This window comes from Thamnophis elegans, chromosome 6 (assembly GCF_009769535.1).
Source record: "Thamnophis elegans isolate rThaEle1 chromosome 6, rThaEle1.pri, whole genome shotgun sequence".
In the NCBI taxonomy this organism is placed as follows: domain Eukaryota; kingdom Metazoa; phylum Chordata; class Lepidosauria; order Squamata; family Colubridae; genus Thamnophis; species Thamnophis elegans.
In genome coordinates this window covers 19,411,547-19,437,541 of record NC_045546.1, presented here as the reverse complement: position 1 = coordinate 19,437,541, position 25,995 = coordinate 19,411,547, and the positions used below count along the sequence as shown (strand labels likewise).

General features: G+C 39.7%; 1 protein-coding gene across 3 annotated transcripts in view; it reads left to right on the top strand.

Moving 5' to 3' along the window:
- Nucleotides 1–25,995, top strand: part of ARHGAP20 (Rho GTPase activating protein 20) — a 101,708-nt gene that overhangs the window by 61,042 nt on the left and 14,671 nt on the right. For 2 of the 3 annotated variants that reach the window (XM_032220073.1, XM_032220071.1), the window contains exons 3-8: nucleotides 2,240–2,410; nucleotides 7,847–7,996; nucleotides 10,119–10,160; nucleotides 11,775–11,859; nucleotides 16,091–16,168; nucleotides 19,328–19,394. In XM_032220073.1, coding sequence (XP_032075964.1) covers nucleotides 2,240–2,410; nucleotides 7,847–7,996; nucleotides 10,119–10,160; nucleotides 11,775–11,859; nucleotides 16,091–16,168; nucleotides 19,328–19,394 — 593 coding nt within the window. The remainder of the gene's footprint in view (nucleotides 1–2,239; nucleotides 2,411–7,846; nucleotides 7,997–10,118; nucleotides 10,161–11,774; nucleotides 11,860–16,090; nucleotides 16,169–19,327; nucleotides 19,395–25,995) is intronic. The other variant, XM_032220074.1, reaches the window with a different exon arrangement.

Below are 25,995 nucleotides of genomic sequence, written 5' to 3'. Positions count from 1 at the left end.
CCACTTACCGGTATGTATATTATCTGTAAGTTACCAGAAGAAAGTCTGGATATGAAAGTACCAATATTCATAGTTAATAGTTAAATACAACTACTTAGTAAGTATCCAAGGAACACGAGTGTGTTCACACAGAACGTGTCTCCTTAGATCTTAGCGGCTGAATTTCAAGGCACAAGAAGCGAACCCAGGGGTGGACTTCAAATTTTTTAGCAAGGGGTTCTATGCCCAGTTGCTGAGTGGGCATGGACATAGTGGGCATGGTCTAGTTGGCCTCCTGCACCATAGGGGAGAGATCTTTGCCTTCCCCCGGCTCCTGAGGCCCTCTGGAGGCTGGAAACGGCCCAGTTCCAGCCTTCCCGAACTTCCGGTAGGCCCGTTTTTCACCCTCCCCGAGCTGCTGCACATGCCCTGCACTTACCTGCATCCAAAACAGGCCGCGTGGGGATTCCTAGGAGGGGTAGGATGGGCGGGACCAGCCAGGAGTGGGATTTGAGGGTTCTCCAAACTGCACAGAATCTTAACTAGAGGTTCTTCTGAACCTCTATGAACCTCCAGCAACCCACTCTTGCATACCAGAAAAACAACAACATTGCAACATTTCAATCCATGACAGATTCAGAAGTGATAAAGTTCTTCATGTAGGTTGTTTTAGCCACTTAGAAACTGTCTTGCTTTGTCTGAGCAAATTCGGAGCTTCCATTGTGATTGTCTCTGCTTTTAATTCACATGATGAATTTGAGAAGAAAGTAAAATCAAATGGCAGTATTTCTTGATTCCCCACATGGTTATTCTCTACTTGAAGGAAACTAGAAAGGGTTCATAGCAGGTAGAGGACAGGATCATATCCACTCTTAGCAATTCTTAGTAACGCCAGATTGGATCCAAATCAAAGATCAACGACTTCACTTTCAATACAAATTCCACTTATTTATTAGTGGAAACAGCCAATAGAAAATCAAACATGTGTAGGAATGATGGAATAATAAAGTACTGTGATCTTTACAAAGTAGAGACAAGATGATAAATCTGGATTATTGCTGACTTGCAAGGCGGCTGCAGATAGTTGTTTTTTTGCCAGTGGATGTGAGTCATATTCATGCTGAAGTTCATGTCCTTCCAACACCAGCTGTCAGGGTTTCCCAAGTCAGCAATATTATTAGACCCCCTGAATATTCCAGCTGCACACAGCAAGGGTTGTAACAAACACTGAGATGGTGAAGCTAGGAAGCAGCCAAACACAGCATGAGCCTCTCTACCCAGATCCTGAAAGGTTCTTTGGGTGGCCAGCTGTTCCCATTGCTGTCATTCCAACAAGCAGGAGCAAGCAACAGAGGTTTAAGGGGCCTGGAAGCAATGTATAATAGTCAGATGCAAAGCAAGAAAAGGAAAGGAAAGTTATGTATAAAACTGGCTTGTTCCGACGATAACGCTTGATTTTGTGTGTCTTACAGAGTGTATAGTGTGTGTATAGCCAAATCAAAGTTAGATTAGAATCTGGCTTGCTTATAACTTTGGGGAAGGAGAAAACCGGAAGGAATTTGTGAAATCCAGCTAACCCGATCCCTCCAGCTAATACAGAGAGTGTAATATCTTTGGTTAAATTTCAAGATCCATTTGGGCCTCCATAATTTGTAACAGCATCATGGACTGCTTAGAATTGGGCTTTTACAGTTAACTCTCGGTTTTATGGACCCCAGTTTAGCAGACATTGCACATTGCCATTTTATGCCTACATAAAAAAAACCATTTGCCTTATCACACACCTATGTCAAATATCCATGAATGAAGTCCTATTCATATTTAATAGGGAATTGGTTTATGGGAGCTCCTCCCCATTAGGCAGTAAAATTAAGGACTGATTGTAATCTTTATCCCTAGAAGTTGTAAATGTCGATAATTAATGCAGGTGAATTAATAAACTATATATATATATATATGCCGCGGTGGCGTAGTGGTTAGAGTGCATTACTGCAGGCTACTTCTGCTAATTGCCAGTTACCTGCAATCTGGTAGTTCAGATCTCACCAGGCTCAAGGTTGATTCAGCCTTCCATCCTTCCGAGGTAGGTAAAATGAGGACCCAGATTGTTGAGGGAGATATGCCAATTCTGTAAATCACTTAGCGAGGGATGTAAAGCACTGTAAAGCGGTATATAAGTCTAAGTGCTATTGCTATTTTTTATTTTAAAAAATCGATCTTCAGTTTGACTCATAGATTATTCCTTTTGATTTTGGAACAGGGAAGGCTGCTTCTCCCCAATCAGTCCGGAGACATGTCCACTGGTCCAGTCCTTCCTTTCTCCAGTTCGAGCATTCCTACTGGAAGGACATGTACAACTGAAGACAGGTCTGCAGACTCAGGAACGACACCTGTTCCTCTTTACTGACATCCTTGTGATCGCTAAATCCAAGTAAGTTTTCTTGCAGAATATGTCCTCTTTATAACAATCAACATCCCTTACTATATTTTATGTTATGGAGTTGGCGGGAGGCTCAACTCTGCTTTCCCTTTGCTTTGCTGACTGACATTTAGATTTTCTTTAAATTATACAACAGGACATTAGATGCAAGCAGAAGGTTGGGTGGTTGGGAGGCTGTAGTTAGCATAAATGAATAGCCTTTGTTACTCTGTGTGGGTTTTCATTATTAACCAATGTGCTTATCTGAAAAAGAGAGGAACCCCATTCGACTTGTGTCGAGGGCAGAAAGATTGAGTGAATGCTGTGAAATGTTTTTGCTTCTTCACCTGGTAACAATCAAGCAATGTGAAATTCCGGGTCATTAATTTGCAGGGGATTGGGAAGTCGGAGGACTCCAGTGCCTCTTACCATTCTGTTTCCTTCTACTTTGTTTGGCTTTAACATTAAATGATGCTAGTGCTGTTAAGTAATTGAACGTGGAGCTCCAAAAAATCCCCTTCATTTATCTGTGTCTAACATGACCTTTGAGAATGCTTCTTCAAACTAGTAACTAGTAACTTCATAAATTGTAGCTTAATGAAAAAAGAAACCAATTCTTCTCTTGCGGTTGTATGGCCTTATACAGTGTTAAGTTACTGGAAATGAAAATATCCTTTTATGGTTTGCAAAGAGAGTCAGTCTAGCTGTGTTCTGCTAAGAACTTAGATTCAGCATTTATCTGTACAATTACAAATATTCTCAGGGCTTCAGAAAAGATGTCTCATTGGTGACATCACGTTAGATGTTTAACTTTGATTAAGGGGTTGCATATCATTTGGAGCACTGTTTGCTCAAATGTCTTCTCCATCCTTTCAGAGAAGTTCCCCCCTCCCCAAACTCTTATAAAGGCAACCAGGTATTCACTAAACAGAGATATTAGATTTACTGAGAAACCCAAGTAGCTTTATAGTATAGTCTTTATTGTCATTGTACAAAATAAATGCAACAAAATTGATCAACTTTCATGTTGACCACCTACCATTGAAATCAGAGGGGAAGATGTTGGGAAGATGTGTTCTCGGAAAGTCATGAACCAATTAAGCGAACTAATTGTATCCTGCAAACTCCATTCCCCTTTTGCTCCTCTTTTATTTCCTCTGGGAGGGGCCATTCATCATCCACTTGTGGCCTTACTTCCAAGTCGACCCCTGTTCTTTAGCTGTTCCCTTCGTCTGGCAACTCTGCACATGCGCACACTGGGATCAGGCTCACTGTTTGTCTGCCTCACTGATGTCTGACTCTGAAGGCAGCTGATAACTGGCATATGGCTCTGGTCCCCTCTATCTCCGACACAGAGCCCTCATCTGAGCCTTCCCCAGACTCCAGGACTGACCCATGCTCCTCCCCAACCTCCTCACATCCCGAATCTGCTGCCGCCAGCTCCACTAGCCACTGGCGGGCCACAACAAGATGTTTTCAGATTGTTTTGTCACCTGAGATTATCACTGGAAAAATACTCATCATTCAAATAGTCGTACATCCAATTCAATATGCTGGAATGTTGTAGTCATGGCTCATCCCCATGGTACACACCGTTCTTCTTCAGCTGACTGAACAAAATAAAAAATTGTATTGTTGGATCGGTACTGTCTAGTCCTGTTTTTTTTTAACAGTGGCCCTTCAGATGTTTTTATGAAGCTTATAAGTAGATTAATTATTAACCTATCCCCCAAATAATCATGGAAAGATTCTATTCCGGCTGTCCCCAGGTTTGCATAATTGCTTTTTCATAGAGAAGAATGCATGGCCACAAGTTCAAGATAGTCATTCAGCCTACCACTCCTGATTCTTTGGCAAAGAAGGATGTTTCATTATGGCTTTTCCTTCATAGTTTTTATGCATAACTGCACATGAATTGTTGCTCAGGTTTGTTCATAGCTATAAACACTGCAGTGCAATAAGGAGATGTCAGAGTTCCAGTTCATAACTTTGATTTAATTCTGAATTGTCAGATAAGTAATCGTAAGATCAGTGTCAAGCTTGGTTGCACACAAACAGCTTATTCAGGCTCTGTTGTGTTTAGTAACATCTTTCAAACACTTTCTGTTAATTCAGAGACACAAGGAAAACAAAACATTTTGTACATGCTTACCAAACACGGCACTTCCAAGAAACCTGTTTCTGAGATACAATCAGTGAAAGGACCAAGGTTTTGTTTTTCCAAATTAAATAAGAACTGATGTATATATCTGCTTACTTTCCCTGTTCCATTTTTAGTTTTCATAACTGAACTCCAATTTCATTTGAACAGAAGGATTTTTTTTGTTTTGTTTTGTTCTAGTGCTATTCCTGAAACTGCTTTTCCCTGGGCGAAAAAAAATCAGCCACTGATGTCTAATGACATGTAATTATCTCCTAAAGCAATAACTGGATATATACAAGGAAACACTAAGCATAAGAGCCCTGTCCTTCACACGCTTTGCTGACAAAGTATTAATAAATTACTTTGTGGGGAAAAAAATTGTTATGTTAACAGGACTGGATGATCTTTCCAGGCAGACATTTTTGTTTTCACAGTTCTTATTTTAAGAACTGGTATTTTCTCTGATTTGCATGCTAATAAACATCATTCTCTTGCCTTCTTTTTCCTTCTTGCAACATTTTACTCGAGTATTATAAATTAAATTTTTTTTAGGTTAATCTCCTTTCATATCAGATCTTCCAATTCTGAGCGGTATAGGTAGTCCTTAACTTATGGCCACAACTGCGACAAGAATTTCTGTTGATAAGCCAGGCAGTTGTTAAGTGAGTTACACCTGACTTTACAACCTTTTTTTGTCACAGTTGTTGTGAGTGAATCGCGGCAGTTGTTAAGGGAAATCTGCCTTTCCCCATTAATTTTGTTTGTCGGAAGCTTGGCTGGGAAAGTCAGAGGTGATGATCACATGACCCTGGAAAGCTGCAATTGTCGTGCCACCCACCGCTCGAAACTACCGGTCCGCCCAAACTGGTTCGGACTGGCAGTAGCCCATCACTGGAAGGGGGTCATTTCCCCCTCTCAAAGAATAGGCGCTCCAATGATTGGAAGTCAAAACAGCTCTATGAAGCAAAACATTCCAATATCTTTTCTACCTTTCTCATAGAACCCCTGCTTTTAACCTCTACTTATTGAGTGCATGCGCTTCATTTGAATTTTCACCCTTTATTTTCCTAAAAAGGGATTAAATCCTTGAGAGATGACAAGAAAATTATATCCCTCTGCCCCATAATTATAGGATGTGCTTCATCGGTGTTTATTTGGACTTGAAAATCATTTATTGTCCTAACAGAGTGAGTACAAGGCAAACCTAGATTTACAGTAGTTCGCTTAATGACCATTCAAAGTTACCACGGCACTGAAAAATGTGACTTAAAGTTTTTCACAATTACGGCCACCTTAACAGCATCCCCATGGTCATGTGATCAAAATTCAGATGCTTGGCAACTGGTTCATATTTATGACCGTTGTTGTGTCCCAATGTCACATGAAACCTTCTGACAAGCAAAGTCAATGAGGAAGCCAGATTCATTTAACAACTGGGTTATGGCACAGGAGACAAAATCCTTGTGTGTCCAATCACACTTGGCCAATAAAGGATTCTATTTCTATTAATTTATCAAATGCATATTCACTTAAACAACTGTGGCAAGAAAGGTCGTAAAATGGGGCAAAATTCCCTCAATAAATGTCTCACTTAAGAACAGAAATTTTGGGCCCAACTGCCCATCTCATCTAAGTCCTAAGTGATTTTCTACATGATCAAAAAAGTAAGGTACAGAGTAAAAATTTGTAAAAGCCATATTGATGTATTAGCATAGGATTCTGCATCAGTTCACCTCCCCCTGCCTGGAGAATTTCTAATCCCAAAACAATTGATTTGGAATTGCCAGAATGGAACTTACGGGAATTGTGTAATAGAAGAAAAGTATTTGAATCTTCCTTTATTTCTGTGGACATCATGCAGGCAGCAGCTGCCAGTGAATTTTGTGCAGACCAGTGTTTACATCTGCGGACATTTGGATTACTGCCAATTTCTCCGGGGGGGGGGGGGGGAGACCTACTTACAACTAGATTTTTTTTTTTAGAAAAATGGATCATTAGCAATTTAAGCCAGTCTTCTGAAATCCTTAAAAGTTTAAATGCATCTACATTTGAGACCTAAAGAGCTGCGTGTGATTGATGGTAGGTCTATGCTGTATCCTAGAACGAATTTTGAAAATGCTCATAACTCTAAGGATGAATAATTTGGTTTTCCTTTCAGATTGCACCTGTCTCTTTTTGGCCTGCTAATATTAATTTTAAAAAACATCCCAAATAAGAAGGGTTTAATTGGAATTTAAAATAGGAAGCTACAATAAACATAATGAAATATACTTTGGTAATAATGATTTCAGTCTTTCCTAAAAGATCAGTGGCCAGTTTAGGGCAGGGGGGCGGGGAGGGGGGGACTCTAGAAATTTTAGAACCATTCCCGCCACCATTTGTCATTTATTCAATAGCCAACATCTAAAGCATGACCTCTGACTATAATCTAGACAAACAGGAAAATTTCTAGGGTCCATGCTTGCAGTTGTGTGAGCTTACAATCTACTTCACTCGTGACGACAGGTCATCGCGTGACATATCACGACTTCCCCCCCTTCACTAAACTGGGGGTGGGCGTGGCCAGCATGTGACGCATCCAGTCTGTGGGCCGCGAGTTTGACACCCGTGGTCCAAAGGGTGAGAGGCAGACGAACAACCCAGAAGGCTTACTGTATGTAGTTTTCCATTCATGCTTACTTGTCCAGAGGAAATATTCTTGATTATTTATTAAAACAATTTATTGCCAATAACATGAGTACCGTCACATTATTAGTAAATTATCTGTGGTATGTAATATAAGAGTTGTGTTAATGTAGTAACTATAAGATTGGAACGTATGAATAAAACCTAAAAATCAGCAATGAAGAGGGTTTTTTTTTTTATGTTTCACATTTCTGAACCACCCAACACTTTCAAAGGAGGATTCTGGGCGGTATACAACAAAACATCAAAATATAAAACAGTATATAAAAATTAAAATGTCAGAGTTATATTTTCATTTTATGTATAATGGCTCTCTCCAATCCTATTTGTACATTTTAAGAATGGTTTGAGATCTTGCATATAGATTCCTGAGAAGATAAAATGAATAGGCCCTAATTCTCTGCTGTATTGGTAGTGTTATCAACTTAATAGATTAATTATTTATCAGTATAGACTAGTTATGAATTACATTGAAATGTAGCAACCAAAATGCCTTGTAGCACTGTGTGTGTGAGAGGGGGGGGGGATGGAGAGAGAGAGAGCACATAGGCCCTGTGTTTTTGTTTCTTTCTTTATATTTTTCTATATTTAAAAAATGTGCCTTTTTTAAAAAATTGCAGGTCCCAGTTGCATTTCAAACTGAAGAACCAGACCCGCCTGTCTGAAATGTGGACTGCTTCTTGCTTGGAAGAGGTCTGTGAGAGCAGCACTAATGCCGACCGATCTTTTGTTTTGGGATGGCCCACAACCAACTGTGTGGCTAGTTTCAGGTACAAGATATTCTTTTAATTGATTTCTCTATCGTTGCTTATATCTAGGGGTGCGATAGCTGAGCGGTGAAAGACACTGAGCTTGTCAGCTGGAGAGCTGACAGCCCAGGTTCAAGACCTGAGTTCTGCGTGTTCCTTTCCCCAGCTCCTGCACACCTAGTAGTTTGAAATTATGCAAATGCGAGTAGATTAATAGGTACCACTTCGGTGGGAAGGTAACAGCGTTCTCCTAGTAGGTGGAGGCATCATCCAGGCATTGGATCCTGATGGGTATGACTCTGTCAAGATCCAATGCCTGGATGATGTCTCCGCTGTCCCAAGAAAGGGTGTATCAGATAAGTAACCAACACCCATTCTGTCCACCTCAGCGTATATCCATGCTGGCCACATAACCACAGAAATTGTCTTCACTGGCTCCTTTGGCCAAGAAACAGAGATGAGCACCATGCCCTAGAGTAGGACATGACTGACAGGGAAACCTTTATCTTTTTACATATATCCAACTGAGTCACCACTTAAGAGTTATCTTGAGTGGCCAAACTATATTCTGAAGCCATGTTAATATTCAATTATTGAGTTTAAAGAAAAGTGGATCCGTACTCCTCATCTTACGAATGAAGATCAGAGTTTGCATCCAGTCATATGGCTTAACTTTTAGCAGAATGCAGTTATGCTGATTCAAATCAAAAGTATCTCATTCTGCTGTATTCCCAGATTTTTAAAAGCTTCTTTATCCTCCCATACTATTTGAGATAGATGGTTGGGAGAAGATAATTAGAGAGACAAAATGTGTAGCAGAAGAGACCCATGAAAATTAGAGCTTGACATAGAAGCTTTTTAAAGGCCTGAAAAGAGAGTAGAACATCAAAGTATGAGTGAAATTCTAGGGCAATTTATGGATTGAAAGGAGGTGCTTTTTGGAGTTATTGTGGTTTCATAACATTTAGGATTTTAACAACCAAGTTGTTGAAATAAATTGGTAGTCAAACAGCCTTATGTGTGACTATATCAGTACTCAGTGACCTTGGGCCAATCAATCTCTTTCAGCCCTAAGAATGAGGCAATGGCAAGCCACATCTGAAAAACCTTGCCAAAAAACCTTCAGGGACTTGTCCCAGCAGTTTCCAAGAAGGGATGTCAAACTCGCATTGTCACGGCAGCGTCACATGACGTATCAGGACTTTCCCCCCCCCCCCATTCGCTAAACTGGGCAAGGACATGGCCAGTGCGTGATGCATCCAGCCCATGGCCCGGGAATTTGACAGCCCTAATCTACAGTAGCCCTTTCCCCCCTGAAATCTACAATCCATTTATGCTAAGAGGTTTCAAGTTTGATTTATTTCACAGTTTGGGAAAATACATACTGATTTACAATGAAAATGTGATTGGTATTTGATCTCCTCTATCAATAAAGAAATGTTTTAATGGATATTCTTTCTTGACTCTCATGTTGACTTTGAAATAGTCCAACGTTAAATGATGGGAGTCCCTGTCAAAAGGAAATTCTAAATATGGCATAACCAATGCAGAATTAATAAACTATAGAACAGTGTTTCTCAACCTTGGTGACTTTACGTCCTGTGGACTGTGCTGGCTGGGGGATTCTGGGAGTTGAAATCCACAGGACTTAAAGTCGCCAAGGTTGAGAAACACTGCTATAGAAGTTGATTAGATTCTCCAAAATATCCACTCATTATATATTTTGATTCTTCATAGTTTTTAGCTTGTTGAGTCTGGAGATCAATTACAAACGAATACAGATTTTAAAATTAAACTAGGAAATGTGATTAAATGTGTGTGTTCCACTCACAAAGCACTTTGTGCGAGCTGTAGTGACATTTCAGTAGCAGAATAAACCTGTGTTCTGGATGGAAACCTGAAGAAGGACTTTTTATATAAATAAAATTGCAGCCTGGATTTACTGATATATTTTTTTTTTCATTTTCAAAGAGACTTGGCCTGTTGGCTCCCTGCTTAGCAGATTTGCATATTTTACTCTGGTAGTTTATTTGCTACTCTATTCACCTATTTTGAACTGTTATCTAAGTTGGCTTATCCTGTTAAGAGATTCCATTTGGAATTGATTTGCTAAAGTTGAAAAATGTGTTCTTAATTATTTCAGTTCCGTCGAGCAAAAAGAGAAGTGGTTCACTTCCCTTCAAAGGTACTTTGCTTTTTCTGTATTCATATTAGGAAATCATTGCTAAGTTAGCCAGGTGCAAAATTTGTATTTGAAAAGGTTCAAGCACCAAAGTATCCGGATTTAAATTTGAAACAGCTGCTTTTAGCTTAACTGGAAATATTCTGACATTGTCTAACATTCTAGTCCGGAACACTTCCAGCAAGGTCAGAGCTAACCTATTTGAATTCAAAACAGTTGTTGCAAAATCTTGTCTATCTAATTTATATCAAACTTTGGACAGTTTCTCATTTTAGTGAGGGTAGTTCAGAGAGATACAGCTTTTTTTTAAATAGAGCTAGTGGGCACATTTGAAAACTTTGAGAATATAGGAAGTTGCTGAACAGCTTTCAAAGTCTAGCTGGAATACAATTATATAGAACTGAATTAACATAATGCTTCTTGTCACCAACTCTACTCTATACTACGATAGCTAGCTTTCTTTATCCAGGCAAGAAAGCATATTTCTTTTAAAAACTAAAACTAAAAGAGCATTCTTTCCATTATTCTTATTTTGGAAGAGAATTTATGGAGTTTATTCTTGGAAATGCTCATTCTTAGAAATGAAGTTGATGCTTGAGGATAGTGCTTTGTTTGTACTGTGTCAGCTTCTATATTTTTGAAAAATATAAAAATCAGTTGGGGAGAAATGTCTGAGAAATACTGAGAAATGTGTCTGTGGATACATTGCGGTCCATAGGTTTAGTCTAAATTGAGGTTATTTTATATTTTATGGTTTTCAGAAATGTAATCATAAAGCCCATGGGAAAACACGGGAAAAGACCCAAATACAACAAGACCAGCATACCTACACCCATGAAAATCTACATATATATTCATACATACATACATACATACATACATACATACATACATACATACATACATGTTGTATTGTATTTGTGCTGATAAATAACACAACACAAATGTAACAAAGGCAACAGTAAAAATATTGGGTTTCTGTCGTGATGGTCTCTTGTGACGAGCCGATAGACAGATAATGGAAGCAGTGAACTTCCTCCCTTATTTGGGCATACCAGGGGTTGTGACTTTAAATATATACCTTTCTCCCTGGCTCAGCTGATAAGGAGAGGAACTCTGTTGCTTAATGGTTAACACATCTGCCTAAGATGCAATACAACACAGGTTCCAATCCCAGTAAGGGTATGGCTAGCTGATGAGAGTTAAATAGCTTGAAATAGATCTATACTAGTCTCCCTTATTTATCAGCACAAATACAACATACATACATACATACATACATACATACATGAATGTGAATATGAATATGTATGTGAATATGAATATGAATATGAATATGAATATGAATATGAATATGAATATGAATACGAATACGAATACGAATACGAATACGAATACGAATACGAATATGAATATGAATATGAATATGAATATATATACACACACATATATATGAAATAATATTTTTTTAGGAAATATCCTACAAGCTTTTGGGCTACTTTTGCTAAAGATAAAATTTCCCTTAATGTTTATAGCTATTATTGAATGCATTGTCACTTCTGTTTTGTGAATTTACTTATTATAATGGCTAATTTCGATTTTTGATTGCTTCAACAGTCGAATCAAAGAAGAGAAAGCAAAAGATTATCCCAAAAGTATCCCGTTGAAGATTCTTGCAAAGGATATTGGAAATTGTGTATATGTAAGTGTTTCTCACTCCCAGTTTGAATGAGCAGTGTGTCCAACGCAAATGTTTTGTCTGCTTCTTCAAAAGCAGCTGTAAAGAAACAAATTATTTTGAGTTGTACAGAATTCACAATCTTCTCCATTTGTTTGGCTACTCTGTCTGGTTCCTCAGATTTTTGGTTTACTACTTTGGCTAATAGTCAGTGCTAGCACTCCTTTGTAATCAAGGGATAAGCATGTTTGAGACTCATAGAACCATGGTTGGCTAAATGCTTGAGAATTCCACCTGTCCATCATGAATACATAACAGTTACATGACAGTGCAAATCTTTAATGCAGAACAGTGCACTAAACCACAGTGCACTGTTAATGTCTATGGAGATTCTCATCATCCAGGCCCTTCGGGGGAAAAGGGCGGCATATAAATATAATAAATGAAATGAAATAAATGAAATGGTTGTCCCAAAGATACTTTTTCAAGAGGCAACTGGACTTTCTGATTTTTCTTTGAAGACATTTCGCTTTTCTTCCAAGAAGCTTCTTCAGCTCTGATTGGAGTGGAAGGATTTTTACTCCTTGCAAACAGCTGGTCATTTGCATTCTTTTAGAGCAGGGATGTCAAACTCAATTTCATTTAGGGCCACATCAAGGTTGTGTTTGACCTCAGAGGACTGGTGGTGCCCATGGGGGGGGGGGGGGGGGGGCGTGGTCATGGTGGGCATTTGACACAATCTTAAGTTGCGCTTTCCCCCTTCTTTCTTTCCACAGTTCTTTACTATAACCATTTTCCTATCTCTTCTACCAGATATTACAGGCAAACATTTATTGCTTATTCTTCACTAAACTTTTTATTTCTAAATTTCCACCCCATTGTTTAATAGTAAATTGCTTTTCCAGGCAGAAAAGCTATTTATACAGCATAAATAACATAACACAAGATCTAACAGTAGAGGTAAATTTCCAGGATAGTTAATAGAAATGATTGTCAATTATAGATTGTTGGTTGTAGATTAAATGGACCTACAGTATGTAAAATCCGGCATTCAACTGTAGTATTAATATAGGATGTTGCTTGTTTTCTATCCAGATCAGGCACTAACTTAAGGCCACATAATTGTACTCTAGTCCAATTCAGTCATCCTGCAGCATTTTGCTGGCTGTGCGGAGGTCTCCGTCCTCCAGAAGCATTCTGCTGGCCAAAAATGGGCCACACAGAGGCCCCGCAAGGCCTCCTCATGGCCCGTTTTTGACCGGCAGAGTGCTGCTCGAGGCCAAAAACTGGCCACACTGGAGCCACCCGGGGCTCCCCCCCCATGGCCCATTTTGGCCAGCAGAGGCACCGCAGGCCAGTCCTTTGATATTTTCATGCCAGTTTCACAGGTCAGATGTAAGCACCCTGTGGGCCATATCCGGCCCGCGGGCCTTGAGTTTGACACCGCTGTTTTAGAGAGTAGTTGAGGCCACCTGGAGGTTTCTCTGTATCGTCAGTGTGGTGAGTGGTGCAAATGGGTGTGGAACCTTCTTGGAACTGTTGAAAGGACTGTGTTGTAGACTGGAGATAGGTGATGTCATCCCCCCCCCCCGTCTTTTGAGAGAGGGCTGCTACAAAAACTAGAAAGTCCAGTTGCCTCTTGAAAAAGCACCTCTGGGACAGTGCACTGTTAAACACAACAGTTCAGAGCAGTGCAAAACAGATGCATCTTTCTCTCTGGGACTGATCATTCTTAAAAATACAATATATGGTAATAACACCAGAAATACTCATGAGGAGACAATAGAGTGGCTTTTTAAAATAGTATGTTTGGTTTGTGGATTGCTTCTCGTCCTCCCCCCCCCCCCAGCTAGAACAGCTGGACATCCCAGGGGATCAGCTTCCTTTTATCTGCAAATTGGGATTAAGTGGAGTGGGGAGGTGACATAAGCAACCCAAATTACTTTTTATCACAGTCTTACCAAAGGCAAGCTGTATGCAAATCTGCTGACCTCCTCCCGGGTGCCAGATATCACTTCTTTGCAGAAATGTTAGCTTTGTTTTGTTCATGTCATAATTATTCAGGTGCATCCTGGAGCAAAAAAAATAGACTTGAGTTCATACTGCTTCAGTTTACCTTCTGTGGCACCGTCCGTACTGTATAATTTTCTGGCTCTCTGCGGCGGAAGACGATTGTGAGCAGCTGGCGAAAAGGAAACACACAGAGATTTTGGAATTGGAAGTTTTGTGGGCTGGTTTTGAAATTAATGGTGAAACGTTTAATATGTACGTTGATTTAAAAGAGGAAATCTTTCTCCCAAAAAATAATGTTTCTGCTTAAATAACCCTCTTTAAGAGCTCCCGGTTAAGATTTTGGCACTTGTTGGAGATTCTTTCTGAGAGGCAGTGGTGAAATTCAAATTTTTTTACTACCTGTTCTGTCGGTGTGGCAGGGGAAGGATACTGTAAAATCATTCCCACCCTACTCTGGGGCCAACCAGAGGTGGTATTTGCCAGTTCTCCAAACTACTCAAAATTTCCGCTACCAGTTCTCATGAACCTGTCAGAACCTGCTGAATTTCATCCCTTCTGAGATGGATTGAAATTATGGCTCATAGTATTTGAAGGAGTATTCCAGACTCCTATCAGCTGTGATTATAGGTTTATATTTAATGAATCTAGAAAGAGAGATGTGGTGACTTAGTGGCTAAGACGCTGAGCTTGTTGATCAAAAAGGTCGGCAGTTTGGCGGTTCAAATCCCTAGTGCCACATAATGGAGTGAGTTCCTGTTACTTGTCCCAGCTCCTGCCATCCTAGCAGTTTGAAAGCATGTAAAAATGCAAGTAGAAAAATAGGACCTACCATTGATGGGAAGGTAACAGTGTTCAGTGCACCTTTAGTCATGCCAGCCACATGACCATGGAGATGTCTTCGGACAGTGCTGACTCTTTGGCTTTGAAACAGAGATGAGCACTGCCCCCTAGAGTTGGGAACGACTAGCACATATGTGCAAGGGGAACCTTTACCTTTATCTTAGAAGGAAGACAGCTCCACAAACTTAGGAGTTCAGAATCAAGTTTTAATTAACTAGAGCTTCTTGTGTCATACTAGGAATGCGGCTTAATATTGTGACTAAATCCTGGAATAATATTAATTTAAAAAAAATAAAACATTGGTGCTTGGCACATTTTGTCATAGTAGACGGTACAAAAACATTTAGTTAAGGGAAGGTAAAAGGAAAAACTTTCATGTTCCATATTTTTTCTGTAAAGAGAGTAGAAAACGTCTACCAGCCCTAAACCCACTGTGGCTTATATACTTTGGTCTGAAATTCAATATAGCATGAGGTGCAACTATAGGCAATGTGTAAAATAAATCCCTTATTATTTAAAATCTCAAAATAAGAATATTAAAAAAAAAACCTTTGCCAAGATCTAGTTCTAGTTAACAAGCAGTTAGAGCAGAGCTGCCAAATTCCTGGCCCGCAGGCCAGATGTGTCACGTGCTGGCCACGCCCATGCCCAGTTATCGAAGGGGGGGAAAGTCTCGATACATCATGTGACGCTGCCGTGACGCTGTGAGTTTGACACCCCTGAGTTAGAGCATCTAGTTTTTGTTTTCGGCCTTTGAGCTTACATATAGTTATCAGAGTTGCTCCTAGGGAGGAAAGCTCCCCAAATCTAGATAGCATACTAAAAAGTAGAGACATCACCCTGCCAACAAAAGTGTGTATAGTCAAGGCTATGGTTTTCCCAGTTGCAATGTATGGCTTCTTGGACCATAAGAAAGGCTGAGCGCCAAAGAATTGAGGCCTTTGAACTATGGTACTGGAGAAGACTCCTGCGAGTCACTTGGACTGCAAGGCGATCAAACTGGTCAGTCCTAGAGGAGATCAACTCTCTTTAGAAGACCAGATCCTAAAAATGAAACTCAAATACTTTGGCCACCTAATGAGAAAGAAGGACTCACTGGAGAAGAGCCTAATGCTGGGAACGATTGAGGGCAAAAGAAGGAGGGGACGACAGAGAATGAGGTGGCTGGATGGAGTCACCAAAGCAGTCGGCGTGAGCTTAAATGGACTCCAGAGGGTGGTAGAGGACAGGAAGGCCTGGAGCAACATTGTCCATGGGGTTGCGATGGGTCGGACACAACTTCGCAACTAACAATAATAGTTGTTATACACCCAAATTCTGACTGACATTTTCGTCTGCCTTTTTTTTTTTTTTTTTTTTTGAGCAACAACGCAGATTTCATGTTTCTCTTTCTTCTTCACAGTCAAAAACCTTAACCATTACTAACCTGGACACAGCAAATGACGTGATCCTCTTGGCCCTCCAGCAGCTCGGAATTAATGTGAGATTGATTGTTTTTTTGTTCATTTATTTATGTTGGCAAATAATGACACCGTTCACAGTATTATAAAATAATCCTGATGCCTGAAAAACATCATTTTGCATTACACAAGTTTGGTCATCTTGAAAAATAATTACTGGGATAAAGAAAGTACTTAATTCAGAGGAGGAAATATATTACTTGAATTCAATTTCCCCCCTCCTCTGTTAAGTAGAGAATATGAGCCATCTTTCCTTAAAAGCAATACAGAATTACACTATAAACCAAACAAACAAACTCCTACAATATATCTTGTGCTAATAGGCTAATACAGTAGACTAGGACAATACAGTGGAAGGTCAATTTCTTCAATTAGCGTCCCCGTGTTTTGCTTCATTTGATCCAAAACTATTTCTTGTCTATTGTACTTTGGGAAGTATTTGACTGGCTGTCAGCTGTCTTATTAATATCTCTCAAACAGTCTTAAGTCAGGAATAGCAATAGCAATAGCAGTAGACTTATATACCGCTTCATAGGGCTTTCAGCCCTGTCTAAGCGGTTTACAGAGAGTCAGCATATTGCCCCCAACAATCTGGGTCCTCATTTTACCCACCTCGGAAGGATGGAAGGCTGAGTCAACCCTGAGCCGGTGAGATTTGAACCGCTGAACTGCTGATCTAGCAGTAGCCTGCAGTGCTGCATTTAACCACTGCGCCACCTTGGCTCTTGATAGGAAGTTTCCCGCATAACCACAGACAAATTTGAAAGCATAGCTCAGGTTCCTAGACACCTAATTTGTGTTTCTGAAATCTTAAAAAAGTGGATTAAACAGCAGGCATCCATCAGTCCATCTTGTACTTTCAAAATAGTGGAAAGTTCAGAATTGGGCTGTCTTCTACTTGTGGAAGATATGGGCTGTTTGATCCAAAACGGATTGCTGCCTTCTCGCCAGTAGCATTCATGGGAAGGCTAAAAGAGACATGTGAGATTACAGCATTGCAGTTGGAGGCTTTGATTGCAGTACAATGATTGTCGTATCTCTTTTGATACTTTCTCATCCCCCATTTTCAGCAGCATACAACACAACACTTTCAGCCAGCTGCATGAAGTTCCAATAATGCTTCTATTTTAGGAAGCACCCGCCCCAAAATTACTAGGAATTCCCCATTTCAAATAAAAAAGCAATTTTTCAAAGGACAATTTTATCCAGTGCCAAAAAATGCCCAAACGGTGTAGCTTGTGTCACCTAAGATCCTGGAATGCTATGGCATGCTAAGAAACAGTGGATTTTTCTTGTATGGGGAAAAAAAGGCTCCAGATCATTCTGAATGGATAGTTAGATTCTTTGGAGATTCTCAACCATCCTGGTCACCATTGCCCCAGAGGTGATTTTTTAAAAAGGCAATTGGATTTACTTGTTTTGCTTTTTAAATTTGAAAACGTTTCACTTCTCATCCAAGAAGCTGAAGAATTGATCTGAAGAAGCTTCTTGGATGAGAAGCGAAACATTTTCAATAAGCAAAGAAAAAAAAACCTACTAGGGAAGTCCATTTGCCTTTTGGAAAAAGCACCTTTGGGACAAAGGGGAATTATCAATAAAGGAGAATATTTGTAGCTCAGGGTGCTGAGTCCCCATCCATCACCACCCCCAGCAAAATAGAATGGAAGTGGAAGATAAGGAGGAGGACACTTCTGCTTCATCTTTCCATGAAACAGCTGATGAGAATATGGATCAGAGTATTTGGTGCTCAGAATGAATGGGAAAGCTTTCAGACAGTCTCACATTTGAAGCAATGCACCAACAGACAATGGGAACCTGGCCTATTTGGATCATAAAACTCTGTAGTCCCCCCCCACCCCTGTCCCCCTGCAGGGATGGCCAATTACCCATTGAGGAGTCCTTGGTGGTTTCTGAGTTTGGTTGTTTTCTTGCACACATTTCATTACCCCAAGCACCTCAAGTAACATCATTGGTGCTAGTAACATCAGCACTTATATTTTGTTACTGAAATGTCTGCAAGAAAACAACCAAGCTCAGAGAGCACCAAGGACTCCTCAATGGGTAGTTGGCCATCCTTACCGGGGGGCGGGGGAGAGAACAACAGAATTTTATGATCCAAATAGGCCAAAACCTCCAATTGTCTGTTGGTGCATTGCTTTAAATGTGAGACTGTCTGAAAGCTTTCCCATTAATTGTGAGCAACAAACACTCTGATCCATATTCTCATCAGCTGTTCCTGGAAAGATGAAGCAGAAGTGTCCCCCTCCTTATTTTCCACATCCATTCTGTTTTGCCCAGGGTGGGTGGGGGTGGGAGGGATGAGACACATTCAAAGGGAGATTGTTTAATTTTCTGTCCAGAATCACTCATATTCTGATCTAAAAACTAGAAGGGAAATCCAGTTGAATGATGCAGATCAGGAGTTTAACTTGGAACCAGTTTGGAGTAGAATAGCATAGAAACACCGGTAGGGAAAATGAATTAAACCTTGCTGGTTATTGGCACAGGGTATATTCTTGGTCTAGGAGTTTGTTTGTTTGTTTGTTTATTAATGTAGCTCTGTTTTCTTTTGTAGTTCCTGCTCTTGGGGGCTTAGTGAATTTGCAAGACACCCCATATCTGTCTTTTGTGTTGTTTAGTTTTGGCTTTGTGAACATACTGTTTTTAGAAAAGAGCTTTCTGACATGTTCCGCCTTATTGGAAATCTTTGCAAAGGGGAGCTGGAAGCATGAAATCAATTGGAATGGAAACAAATTTCAAGATGGAAGAAATGCTATGTTTTTCGCCCCTTTCCCCTTTCATTTCCTTCCTTTTCAGTTCACAGTCATGCCATGTCACCACAGTCTGGGGAGTTCCATATGTGGAAACAGCAGCTGCAGTCCAGCTCTCTCCACAGCACTTAGATTGCATACAATTGTCACGCCTGGTCAAAATACAGCCTTTGGTGTTTTTACCCAAATGTGTAGGGAGCTGTCAGAAGCTCTGTCGGGGCACATATTACAACAGATGTGCCAATAGTGTATATATTTAAGTCTTATGCTATTTGATTTCTGTTAAAAGTCAGTGACCTCTGCTGTAGTCTACAACAGCTGTGTTAAGGACACATGTTTAAATTTATAATGTTAAATAAATCAGCTTTCTGTTCATTCTAACAGATGTAGGATTGTATTTTTTTAAAGGGTTCTGAAAAGGATTATCAGCTCTGGGTTAATTCTGGGAAAGAAGACGCCACTTATCCTCTTATTGGTAAGTGTATGAAAAACATATACTAATGGTGTGGAATTTGCTTTATGTTATATTTCTTCAAAGGTTTCAGAGTCAATAACAGCTAAAAAAAGATAACAACATACATGTAGTCCTTGACTTACAACCACAATTGTGACTGGAATGTCCACTGCTAAGCAAGGCAGTTGTTAAGTGAGTCATACCCAATTTAACAGCCTTTTTTTGCCACAGTTGTTAAGTTAATCATGCAGTCGTTTAGCGAATTCGGCTTCCCCCAGTGACGTTGCTTGTTGGAAACTGGCTAAGAAAGTGACAAAAAGTGATCACATGATAAACACATGAATTTTGATCACATAGCCATATGGATGCTCCAACAGTCGTAAATGTAAGGACTGGTTGTAAGTCACTTTTTTCAGAACTGTTATAATTTCAAACTGTAATGAAACGGGTGCTTCTAAGTTGAGAACATGTAATAAAATAGATTGAACTCAAAATAAAATAATATTAAACATTACTCGTGATTTTGCTATTCAAAGACAGCCTAAATAAAGACATTTTTAAAGTCATCTAGTACACCGGCCCCTAACCTTTTGGGCACCAGGGACTAGTACCGTGGATAAAGTTTCTTCCGTGGACCGGAAGGAGTGTGGTTTCGTGTGCTGCCTGCATCCCTTGGATGGGGCTTCACTTGTTTATGTGGACCAGTTCTGGCATGTCGCGGCCGGGTGCCAGTCCACAGACTAGGGTTGGGGACCCCTGATCTAGAAAATCTTTACTGCCAGCATTGTATTAAGTAAACAATCATAATAAATATATTTAAAACTAATTGACTGCAACAACAGTATGGAATTGCCTCCTATTTTAGGGACGCAGTTTCTGAAACCTCTGACTTTCTGTTGGTTTGATGGGAATTGGAGCCTATTAATATCAGGAAGGCTCATCGGGAATTTAATTTCATATTTGAAAAATCAAGATAGGCTTCACTTACTTCATGAAGCCATTATATGGTTAGGGTTTGGCTGTGCTGCATGCATATCCATCCACTGTGGTTTGTAAAATGTGATAAATGGCTTCAGATGTTGTGCAAATCAGTAACAACACCTGGGGACAAATCATGGTTTATCGTAGTACATTAAAAGAAAAACAACACAGAGTTGTTCCAAATGTGATTCTTATCTGCAATCTCTCTTGGCACACTTACTGAAGATAAAATGACACGTTCTTGGCTGATTTTGTCAAATATGTTTTTCTTTAAAAGAGTTCAGAAAACTTACTGTAACATCCCACTTTTGCTTACTTCCTGTTGTGGTTTTGGCATATTGAGCTAGTTAAGTTGGGGTAAAGGAAAAGAGACTGTTGTGGAGTGTGGAATTTTTATGATGACTTTGGTTTGGGTTTAAAAAACAAAACAAAACTAGAAGCAATACAGATAATGATTGGGGTTATATCATTCTCTGAGAAAAAAGTATCAAGTGCCTTTGATATTTTCTCGGGAGCGTGTGCAAATAAGGGTGTGTTCCTGTGGCCAGTTGTAATTGTGGATTTAGGTGTGACCTCAGACTACTGAGAATGGCATTTCTAATTCCGACCTGCAGAACGCCTTATTTTGTTCTGCTCGAAAAGATAGGCCCGGCTTTCATAAATCAGCTATTGAAAATATCAATTAAAATCTATTTAACCCCTCATTACAAACTACAAATTGCTAGCAATTTTGCTATTTTTATAAGAAAAGGCTAGACCCCTCCTCCTATTTAGTTTTTTTTCCTTTTTTCCTTTCATTCCTTTGCCTTTTTCTTTCTTTTCTTTTCTTTTTTTTTTTGCGTTCTTGTTCATAAGATTTTGACAGCCTTATAAGAAGATGAGTTTAGAAAACCTCTTCCCTCCTGTAAGATGGGAACATAGCAGTGGTGGCATTCAAAAAATATAACAACCGGTTCTCTGCCCTAATGACCAGCTGGGTAGGTGTGATTCGGTGGTCATGTGGCTGTGTGGTTGTGGCCAACTCAGCGTCATTCAGGTCGATGAGCGCTTCGCCTTAGCTGTTACTATGTAATAAGCGTTAACCGGAGAGGCAGTTTCTGTAAGCAGGGCACTAAAGATTAGGCTAGAAACAACATCAGAATGTTTCCTTCCTGCCTTCCTTACAGGATTAGCCCTGTAAAGTGTGTGTGTGGGGGGGAGAGATTTCTTCCAACAATGGGTTCTCTGAACTGCTTAGAAAGTTAACAACCGGTTCTCCCAAATAAGTGCGGACTGGCTGAATCCCACCACTGCAACATAGTTTTCTCTTTCTGAAACCCACATTAAGTGCTAAAGCATGATGCTGTATCTTCCGGTATGATCCCGTGAACTTAAGGAAGCCAAAACTTCTCTTCTCAACTCTGTTCGGATCAGCAGTGGGTGTTGCACAGATGCAGATTGAAAGGCAAATTGTTGCCTTTTGGCTTTTTGTTCCTTGATTGCCATTACTCCCACGGACAGACTTAATACATTTTTTAAAACATTTTTAGCCTTTGCAGAGCTTCACTGAAGCATACAATAGACTATTCGAAAAGAAGACAAATATGGATTTGAATTTAATGTTGAAATACCTCCTTTTTCTTCAACACCATAAAGTTCCTTAGCAGTGGCCGTATTTGTTCTAATCTAAAAAAGTAATTGTATTTTTTAAAATAAAAAGATGTTATTTCATTTTTTAGAACATAAACATTCCATCTTTCCTTAAACAGTGTGTCGTCTGGATACAAAAATCTCTGTGCAATAACCATCAAAATTTGCAGCATCGTTTACATTGATATTAATTTTCTAACCTTAGAATTATAATATATGAAACAAATATAATGAATCTGCTCATTTTTTCCTCTTAACATATCTTCTGATAAAAATGTAATAATTATATTAAACATAATAATCCTCATCATCATAAATCTAACAATTGTCATATTGATTATATTGCTATCATAACATATTTTCTACTATTCTTTAATCTCCTCCTTTTATTTCCAACTTCCAGTTTTATTCTCTAACTATTGATAAAATAATTCCCATAGTATATAACCATGATGACGCGCACCTATGTCATGCGTGCCAGAGGTGGACTGCAGAGCCCTCTCTGCTGGCACGCGTGCCTTTGCCCCCGGTGAGATCATGAGCTTCTGTTTCCCTGACTAAACAGAAGCTCACGAAAGAAAAAGATCTTACCTCTTGCCATGCTGCCAATGTTGGGATGCCCCGCCTCCTGCTGACCAGCTGGTCTTCGGGTCTCTGCTACGCATGAACGCATGTCTGCATGCGCGCATACGCACCTTTCAGTTTAGGCATGTGTGTGCGCATTTTGGGCACTCAGTGCCTAAAAGGTTCACCATCAGTGGCATATAATATTCAGTTTGTTCTTCCTCCTTAATTGCCAATGTTAATCGGTTCATTTCTGCACATTCTAATATTTTCCTAATAAAAGAAGTAAATTGGAATTGGAATGTTGCAATACTTCTGAAGAGTCAGGCCAACTTAGAACACAAACACTGGCCAAATATTGGAGCAATCAAACCAAATCACAACACATCCCTTCTTGTTAGCATGGCCATTCCATTGGATCTATTGCAACTTGGCAGTGGGCAACATATTCAGTGTGGCTATTGAAAAATAAAACCGAACCAATCTCAATTTATTCAAAAAAGTAAGGATTCCCTGAAGATTTTACTCCGCTAGTCATCACTGACTATATGGGATGGTGCTCATCCCCATTTCAAGGCCACTGAGCCAGGACTGCCTGAAGACATTTCCGCGGTCATGTGGTCAGCAAGACTTCATGAACCGCTGCTACCTTCCCACAGAAGTGGTACCTATTTATCTACTCACATTTGCATTTTTGCAAAGTGCTAGGTTGGCAGGAACTGGGGCGAGGACAGGAGTTCACCCCGTCACATGGCACTTGGGTCTCGAGTCGTCAGCTTTCCAACCAGCAAGCCGAGTGTCTTAACTGTCGAACCACCATGCTGCTCCAATTTATCTAAGATAACGACAATCTCCACTTTCGTTTCTATGATTTTTCATGTTGCAATTCTGTTTGACATGTGCTGTGAACAGGTGGCAGAACCTGTTCAACCATGCCTGACTTGAGAAGATATACAGGTCAAGCTTGATTAATATTTGAGTGGGAGAATTCCAAGCAATGTTGGGCTGAATGCTCAGGTGGGAAATCACAACCCACTCTAAAAGAAATCAGTGACAAACCACATCTGTGCTCTTTCTATACAGTTCCATAAATTGTATCCATTTAGCCCCCCACCCCATCCCGGGAGTCAATTAGAAATTGAAGGAGCCCTCTGATCATTGAGATACATTTGAAAAGATTCAAGTGTTCAAATTCATGTCTGTCTGTCTTTCTAGCTAGCTAGCTATCTCCATCCAAAATTCATGTATGCCAGGAAACCCCCCCCCCACCAAATTAAACAGCTGGGAATTGCAAAAATGCTACATTTTTTCAATGAAATAAGATACAAAATAGATGAGTTAAGCTTCTGTTTGACTTATCAAATCTGTTTTATTACTTAAAAGTAAAGCTCAATCCTCACTAGAAGGGACAGAATCTCATTTAGTGATATTTTTCATGTTATCTGCAACTTGCACTTGCAGCTTTTAATTTTGTTTTGAAGTATGGCCTCTGGCTGTGAAATGTTGTTGGTACTTAGAGGTGTAGATCATGATATCTCAGTAGATGTTTGGATGGCTTGCAAAAGTTTAGCAAGAATTTTTAAAACACAGTTGTGCAGTGATTATAACAGCAAAATTTAGCAGCTCCTAAATTAGCTTTTGAAATGAACAAAAGTGTGTTTTAAACTCTTCTTTAAAAGCAAATGTATTACAAATATCCAAGAACAAATCAAGATTCTAGCAATCTAAACAGGGATCTAAACTAGGTTTAACTTCACAGGAAAGAATTGCATAGGAAGACTGTGGATTGAGATCAGTTCTGCTACTGAATACAGATTCTGTTTTCTGAATTCTAGTATACTGTTGTTCAATATCTTAATTCATAATACTTGTCCCTGATAGCTGACTCAAACTGATGGTTCTTGGAAATTCTGGTAAAAAACTAAAATAGGGCCAACTAATCCAAAGTGAACTTACTGCTGGATATATGTGAGAAAAGATTCAAATAACACGTGCATGTTTTCCTTCAAGAGAGGAAGATTACACACACACACACACACACACACACACAAAAGCCGATAACCCGATGTTGCCCGGATATTTGTTTACAGGGGGAAATGTCCAGACCAAATATAATTTTTAATGTTGGATATTTCCTTTACCAGAGGGAGCCCCCTTATGGAGTACTGTGAAGCTGTTGGCAACTTCACTGCATTGTACAGTAGAAGCCATTTACGGCAGTACAGTAGAAGCCATTGTAAGGCACAACAGGCTGCATCTTAACAGAACACACACCCTGAGGGGTGTTAGGGGTGTCTTACCCCCACAGTATTTTTCTCCAGAGAATAAGTCATCTGTGTATCACATTTGGTTGAAATTGCTCAAGGTGTTTCAGAGTTATGCTGTTTTTCTTCTTAACTAGTTAAAAGGCTAATAAGTTAAATGCAGAGATAGAGTTCCCCATGCTGAGGTTTGACCCTGAAATGGTTTGATTTGTCTCCCCTTCTTAATGACTTCTTCCAATTGCCTGGTTCACCATGAGGACTTCTCAATCTTATGCTGAAAACAGTGAGACTTGCTATGAATGCCAGAGTAGCAAAAGTTGGCTTCCTTAAGCAGTCTAAATCCTTCCATTGTAAGGATACACACTAACTTATCCTACACTGTGGGATATACTGCTTATCAAGGAAAACTGGAGGAGGGGAAAAGAATAACATGTTTTCATATGGTATCCAGATGTCGTTTTGCAAGCCTCGAGCTACAAACTCAGAAATCTCTGTTATTTCTGTTCATTTGAGATATACAAAAGCCGAGGCTTTCAATGCCCAGTGGTGACTTGACTGACACATAATGCTCTGCGTTTGCCCTGTGTAGGAGAAATAATAATGGCTGTTCTAAGAAATAATAGTGGATATACTTTAAAGTCACTGGATATGTCAGGCCTTCATTTTGGTTGGCCTGTGCCCACATATCTGGCCCTGTCAGTAAGTAAAGCACACCATAATTTTTTCCATTTTTAGCAGACAGAATCTGAAGTTGGGCTAGAAAATAGGGGAAGACGGGATTTGGAAAATCCTGAGTACCAGATAATTGAGCAAAAAGATAACATAGTCTCCATAATCTATGGAGATTTTCAGTCATCCATGTCGTGGTTGTCCCAAAGACGCTTTTGCAAAAGCCAAACTGGATCTTCTTAATTTTGCTTTGAAAACATTTCGCTTCTCATCCAAGATGCTGAACTGAAGAAGCTTCTTGGATGAGAAGCAAAACGTCTCAAGCAAAAAAAAAAGGAAGTCCAGTTGCCTTTTGAAAAAGCACCTTTGGGATAACCCAGTGTAAAATCAAGTGAGTATGATGCATTTATTCTAGGGATTACAGTCCCATTTTTAAAGAATAAACATTATTGTGACATTCTGGTAGGTCTTGTTCTCTGGAATATTACTTGTTTTTCATATATGCAAATTAAAAT